This window comes from Phalacrocorax carbo, chromosome 4, assembly GCF_963921805.1.
Source record: "Phalacrocorax carbo chromosome 4, bPhaCar2.1, whole genome shotgun sequence".
In the NCBI taxonomy this organism is placed as follows: Eukaryota; Metazoa; Chordata; class Aves; order Suliformes; family Phalacrocoracidae; genus Phalacrocorax; species Phalacrocorax carbo.
The window spans coordinates 80564759-80572257 of record NC_087516.1 but is presented as its reverse complement, the minus strand read 5'-3'; the positions used below and the strand labels follow the sequence as shown (position 1 = coordinate 80572257).

Sequence of the window (7499 nt, the reverse complement as noted above, 5' to 3'; positions counted from 1 at the left end):
TCCAAAAGGAAGCACTGAAATTTTCACAAACCCAGGAATAGGCTCTCGCTCTGTCGGCAGGCAGTACTCCTGGATGACTGCCCCACCAACGCCGCTGCTACGGCTCTGGCTCGCAACTACGCTGCCTCTGGCACGGAACCAGAGGCATGATCCCGCTCTGCGTTTCATGACCCATGAAAGCTGGAAGTAGTCTCCTCTCCTCTGACCCCTCGGTCCTTCCTTGCTGCTCGTCTGAAGGACTGTTCTCAGTTGTGGCTCAGCATAGGATTAGAGACCCTAAAATTGCTACAGACATATATGAAAGCTTTTAAGCTTATACATTGTTTTAAATGCTAATTATTTATGGACTTTAATGCATTTTATGGTCTGCAACGCTAAACATACAACAACTGCTCGTAAAGCATCTTATGTTAGAGGCTGAGCAGATGAAACACGGGAAGACAGCTACAGAAATGTGCAAACTACCTAAAACATATCTAAAAGTGGATGTGCAAACACAAGGTGTGTGCAGAATCTGTCAACCAAGTACAGCATAAGTGGCGTACAATTAGGCCCCCAGGAAAGGCAGTTAGCAACCAACCAAAAGACAAACCACGGAAGCAAACACTTGTGTTTCTGAACTGCAAATTTGGCTCGTAACAAGTCAGACACGCAGATGCACTTTTTTAATTCCACCAGACACTATGCATTTTTCAATGCAAAAAAAATCACAATTGGGAAATTAAAACACAAGCACAATGTCAGCAGAAATCACAAATTTATTAATCTTTAAATATATCAATCATTTACCATTATGGCAAGAATTATGTACACTGTGTCCCATGGTAAACTGCAGTGTTCCAAAATGACAGAAGAGAAGTGTATAATTCAGTTGTGGCGGAGAGAACAAATCACAATTTCCTCACGTCTTGGTGTGGAAGACAAACTTGGTCTACAGTAATACGTCAACACCACATGCTATGTTAGAAGTATAAAAAAAAAAAAAACCAAAACACCCTACACCTAATTTGTTAATTTTAAATACAGTTATGCCACTTATAGCCGCTTCACAAAATAAAGAAATTAATGAGAAAAAAAATGAGGCCATTACTTTTTTCACAGATCCCATTGGCAGGTTAATATGGCTCAACACATTTATTGTAGATGCTTATTTTAAATATATATTGTTTAAAATCATGTAGTAATTATCAGAGAAGCTTAAGTCCATCTACCATACATCCACTAGTAACAACATCAAAATGTTTAAGAACTGCTTTTGATTAGTAATCAACACAGAAAGGTGAAATGATACAAATCAGGAAGCTTTCCCATTTTAAAAACTTCAGGCTGCCGAGTTGTAAATCGTTAACCGCTAAAAAGGACACTGACTGAGATATCATGCACTATACAGCGCTGCAGGAAACAGTTAGCCCTGTTGGTAACAGAACAAGTAACAGATGAAAACAACAAAAAAGAGAAATAACCGATCCCTGTATTTTTCTATTAAAAACCAGAAGGGAATAAACCTAAATGCTTGCAAGGAAGTATTTTCACAGCAACGTAAGGGAAGCAAAAATAGCCCCTGTCACAAAGTTTGCGTTCTGAGCTGACACCGAGAGCATTCCCCGCGCAGCGTCCAGGCGTTCGCAGCAACGGACTGGGGCCAAACCAAGGCTGGGGATGCTGCAGAGACTGTTGTCCTTCATCCTGCACGCTGCGTGAGCAGTTTAAGAAACCAGGAGCAGGTTGAGGGGGGAAAGGGGAGAGAAACAAATCTGCGGTAGAGGGTCAGTCTTATTAGAAAACTCGTGTATCCATAATACATTTCCAGAGAAGCAACGGAAGCAGGGGAAAGTAAACAAACTCTTCATACTAAGCTTTGAAGGCCTAATCTTTCTCGAGTACATTAACCACACAACTGGGCTTAACCAAAATCTTGTATTTTTTTAAAGCCTCCTTAAAAAATTTACAGTACGCCCTAGAAGCGATGAAAATCTTTCTCTTTTTCCACTTTAATCCTCAAAAACTGCCCCTCAGTTATCACTTAGTTCCTTGCAATTTTTAATTTTGCTTAATGAGCCAACAGAAATTTTCAGCGAGCACAGTAAGAAAGCAAAGGTGAAGACTCAAAAGGAAAAAAGAAAAGAAGCTGCTGGCTCACCAGAACATACAGTTAATTCTGAAGTGACCAAGCCAGCAAATGATGAGATTTTTCCAGTTTACACAGACTAATAAACTAAGAAGGCTTTGGCTGGTACAAAGCCAAGATATTATCACTTCCACATTTATCAGTGATTCCGTCCATCTACATGCTGTAATGAAAATCTGTTTTACAGTAAGGGAGCTGCCAGCGGAAATCCTAACCTTTCCTACCAGAACCAAAGCAAAATCGTGGGACTCGGGAAAAGGAGGAGTCAAAAACATGTTCTTAAAAAAAGAGGGTAAAACATACTTTTTTTTTTTTCCTTTTTTTCTTTTTTTTTTTTTTTTTAAATAAACAGGATAGTTTTTGAAGTTGTCAGTCAAAACTTGGCATAAATGGAGGAAGTGACAAATGTATTCTGTATCTACTGCGGTCCATCAAATTTTTTTTGTCTTTTATGCTTTGTTATTCTCTATTTGCATGGAACATCACCTTCATTGAAATGTTAACAGTGTACAGATGGAATATACAGCAACGTGGTGCATCACAAACGTGTTACATGAAGAACCTTCACAACTTCATGCACTCAGAAACATGCATGAAGAGAACGGGATGGCCAAGGTGGTAATCAACCAGGTGCGTCGGGTACAGAAAATGCAAGAGCGGCACCGCTGATATTTTTAGCTAGGAGGAAGGAGAAAAAAAAAAACAAAAAACAAAACAGGTTGCCATTACTGAAGTAACATCACCACCAGACAACAATACATGCTCAAGCATTAGCCAATACTATTACAAAACCCCCTGTTCTCAAGGTCTTTTAATACAATATTGTGAAGAAAACCAAGGGAAAAAAAACCCCAAATGCTCAGGCACAGCATTCTTTTATTTTTCAAACTGCTTTACACACATTTTCCATCTTTACAGCATGCCAGAGAGGCTGTTAAAATAAAAAAGGAAACTGAGGCAGGAAGCCAAAGTGCCTTAACCGATTTCTTAAAGGAGGGAGGGCAGAATTCAGATGCTAGTCTCCGAGTTTAACTTACTTCCTCAGCATGTACATTACAGACATCGCCACGGACTGAGATTCTCATACAAAAACTGAACCAAGTGACAAGGAAGAGTCAGATGTCATTTACATGCAAGACATGCTAGAGCCGTATGCAACGAGAAAACGAAAGAAAAGGAACGTGTAAGCAAGTAGTTAACTAACTCAGCTTATAATATCATTTGTATTACCGTAGCATCTAGGGGCCGAAGTCGTGACTGGGGTCCCGCTGTGCTAGGCACTGTACAAACACAGAACAAACTCTTTACTTAAGTCTTCCTGCTGTTTGGTTTTTAACTTATGAAAGTACAAGGTGGTGTAAGGTATGATTAAGCGAGGGAATATAAGGCTGGGAGCCTCAGGTCTGACTTCAGGTCTGGGAGCCAGTTTTATGTCCAATAGCCCTTTGACCGCCCGTATCATGCAGGCCCGCTCTCTGTGTATGTGCAGTTACCGCGTAACTGTAATACTACGAATACAGTTCTGCAGAAACACGTGACTGCAAGTTCTTAAGAACATGGAACAGAGAAAAATTTCCTACCATCGTTCAATTCACTCAGAAAGAAACAATGGATGAGACAGAAACCAAAGTTTGTCTTGTCTGACTCGCAGCAAAAGCTATAAATAAAATTTAATTATAAACTAAATATACATTTGTGCTCATGTTCTTTTCCAAATAACTTATCTGCCATAAGGAAACATTTCCATATACCTACAGCTACCAAAGATTCTGTCCCTAGATCTAGGCACACTCCTCACTGTAGTCCTGAAAACAAATAAGCTACAGTGCTCGCAGCAACTGATTTGACATAAGCTAGGACGCTATGTTTGCAAAAGCAGATCCCAGCTATAACGGCAAGTTTGTTAGGTTTGAGATTCTTCAGACATGATGTGTAAGATGCTTTTTTATTATGGAAGTGCCGTTATTAACTACTGAGTATTGGTAATTAAATAAACAGCTGAAGACTGTATACATTTCAAATACGAGAAAAGAAAGGAAGGATTACCTAGACCAATATTTTAATTAAATTTCTTCCAGAGTTTACCAAAATGGAGTTACTGGTACACTGCTGCTCTGACTGGGAAAAGTAAATGTGAAGGTTCGAGGCAGTCTAAAAGATGTCCAAGGATGGGTTCTAGAAGGCGAGTTCTGGCATGGTGCTACATGGGAATCCACCAGTTAAACTTGAGGAATTGGGGATTAAAAGAAAGAATATGTAAAATAAGCAAAAGATAAAATGACAACGCTTGGGCTGAAAGGGGACCTCTCAGCCTAGAGGAGGCTCGCTCGTCTTTGCCAATGACCTGAGCACAAGCAGGGGACTGATCTCATGCAGTAGACTTACACTTAGGTGGAAGGCACTATAAATACAAAGGAAAACAGGAGTATTGTGCAAGAAGAACCAAATAACCTTGAGGGCTGGGTACTCCAGCAATGTTGTTACATGTAATAATAGGAAGTACAAAGCTGCACGCTCAGCAGAAGTTTCTATATACTCATTGATTGGAAATGACAGTAGAGGATGAACACACGGCTGTCTCAGATGATACGCCAATGTGATGTAGATGACAAAAGTGCAAAAATCATGCCAGAACAAAGCTGGTGTGGCACACTCGACAGGGAGAAGACAGACGTCGTGAAGTTAAATAAAGCCCTGACCACAGTATTTCAGAAGAACCCAAGCTAATGAACAGAGAAACCTCAAACCAAGATAGTGACGAGCTATTAAGGTTGCCGGGAAAATGAGATCCTATCAAAAGAAGCCAACCAAGTTAGCACTGTTTATTTACCCTATGAAAATAGAAGGTGGGAAGTGATCTCATCAGCCTGCATATAAAACAACTCATGTCTGCATACCTATCCGCAGTACAGAACAACAATGAAGTAAGAATAGTCAAGGATACATTGAATATAAAATTTAGACTGCAAGGTAAGGTTTCCAACCATCAGACCAATGATATTTTAGAACAGTGATATGAGCAAGTCCAGAAAAACCCCTCTGAATTCAAGGTGAGGGTTAGGTAAGGGATTTATGTGATATTGCTGCCAGTGCTACACAGGGGCTACTTATCTCGGGCCATGCTGCAATCTCAGAGCATCTCTCCTTAAGCCTTAGCCATGCTCTAAGGCTTTGAGCTGCTACCCCTCCTCTGTGACCTCTTCAGCTCGGACACCCTCTCACAATCCCGAAATCTCCTCTGTCTGACCCCATAGGCTCAGAACACCCACTGACAAAGACACAACCCTGCAGTCTCAGCTTCTCCTCCCATCCTTAGCAGTCCCAGAAATCCTTACCTTTATTAGAGAGCATAAGCAGCCGTAAAGAAACGACACCGCACGAGTCCTAAATACTGGCACTGCTTCTGAGGGGCAAATCTCAGATCTGTTTTTATGACTGCATTCCCTTGAGACGTGCAGTCTGAAGGGCCAGGAGTTGCTCTGTGGCAGCTAGCGCACGGCCTCTATATTCAGAGCAACTACCGCTGGCGAGTGTTCGTAGGAGCAGTACGTGCCGCAGCACACAGCAGCCCATCACGCGTGTACCCGTTACGTGAACTAAGTACTGAGGCTCCTGTTGCAAACTGTACCTCAAAAAGAAGCAGCTGCGGAAGCTATTAGGTATATCTCTATAAAGTATTGCTGAAAGACTTATTACAAGAATTATCAGGCAAATTCTATAATCTTCCATAAAAATACTAATAAGATGGCTATTTTGTTGCCTTCTGGTTTTGACGCGTAAGAATGAATGTCATAAATTACCTTTTCTCTTTAGGATTGTTTCCTATAAATACGGTTAAGTTAAAAAAAAATTACACCCCACCCTTCCCCAAACCCTCCCAAAAACCGAGGGGGTGAAAAAACCCCAAAGGAGAAGATTAAATAATTCTCTATCCCAATTCATGTCATTCTACTATAGACACTTACTGTCCAGGGTGCACTGGGACAGGCGAACCTGTTTCACTTATGCTTCCTGGCTCTCCACACACCCAGGTCAGATCTCTTGGCAAAACACTCCCTTATGAAAACATAAAAAAATCTACATAACACTGCATTTCACAAAAATGTAGCTACTCTTTCAGTATTACCTGTTTAAACACCAGCAGTGCAGTTGGAATTTGAAAAACAAAGGGCGACATGGTTCTTGCTCCCGTAGGTTTTTTAAACAAAACACAAGAGTTTTCACTAGGTAATTGAAATAGTTTTTCCTAAATAATAATTAAAAAAAATTAATCCTCACTGAGGTTTAACATGTCATTCTATCATGTTCCTTCCTTTATCAAGTATTATTTCACATGGGAGGATAGTGTTGCAAGACATGAAATACGGGTCCATGATGAAGTTCAAAGGATGAAACCTAAGTCTTATCCACGCCAGGAAATTCAGCCACTATCCATGTTAAGACACCTCACACAAATGTAATTCTATCCTATACAGAGGGCTTAAACCTGAGCAAACCGAGGCCTATATCAGTGCTGCCTAATTTGGAAAGAGCCTAACCTAAGTCAGAAGTCAGTGAGGCTGGGCTCCGAGGGACACGGCAGCATCGGCAAAGGCTGCAAGCAGAAGAAAAGCAAAGGACTGGAGCAGAACCACTTGAAGAAGCCGTGATTCTTTATTGCGACTATGTAGGTGCTGCAATTTACGCTGCTGAAAATCTGGCTCAAGGAAGTCAGGTTTGCATGCGTTCAGTCACAGCATGACTCCGAGGGTACGAGAGGGCATGCACAGATGCCCGGATGAACAACAGAGAAAAATGACGATGGGAGAGATTTGCGGCTTATGACTCATAACTATCAGACAACGACTATTCAGTAGTTAAGCAAAGCGAGTGTGGGCAGAGAGATAAGAAGATGATAGGTACCTGAATGACTTAATTTACAAAGTAAGTACATAATCTGGCTCAAAATCAACTTGCAGTGAACTTAACCGGGTCTGAGTAAGTCGAGGTGGCTGGAAATCACAACAAATACTACTGAAACGTCAATTTTTCAGAACAGTGATTCTTTTTTCCTTGAAACTTTCTGGTCAGCTCTAACAGCTCCACATATCCTATTGCTTTTTATTTTTTTCAGGTTTTCCTGAAATTCTATTTCAGGTTTTCCAGTCCTGTTTTGTGTGACTTGTGTCAAGCCTTATCTACATTAAAACGTTTTTCTGCTTTTCAAGCTGTCGGTTCAGGGACCGAGTTGGATCAGCGGGCATCACAGTTGAAAACAACAACAACAACAAGCATGATTTTAAAAATATTTGCACCAATACTGTATGCACACTACTGAATGTAATACATGCTGCATAAATGACCACAAGAAATCACACCATCGAGAGGATGG

The 7499-nt window shown here is 40.8% G+C and overlaps 1 protein-coding gene across 16 annotated transcripts in view; it reads right to left on the bottom strand.

Annotated features, from left to right (window-relative positions):
- Positions 1 to 740: 740 nt before the first annotated feature.
- Positions 741 to 7499, bottom strand: part of CAMK2D (calcium/calmodulin dependent protein kinase II delta) — a 164392-nt gene continuing 157633 nt past the window's right edge. For 15 of the 16 annotated variants that reach the window (XM_064450570.1, XM_064450574.1, XM_064450571.1 and 12 more), the window contains 2 exons: positions 3359 to 3408; positions 741 to 2806 (listed from right to left, as the gene is read on the bottom strand). In XM_064450570.1, coding sequence (XP_064306640.1) covers positions 3402 to 3408 — 7 coding nt within the window. In that variant the 3' untranslated portion in view covers positions 741 to 2806; positions 3359 to 3401. The remainder of the gene's footprint in view (positions 2807 to 3358; positions 3409 to 7499) is intronic. The other variant, XM_064450572.1, reaches the window with a different exon arrangement.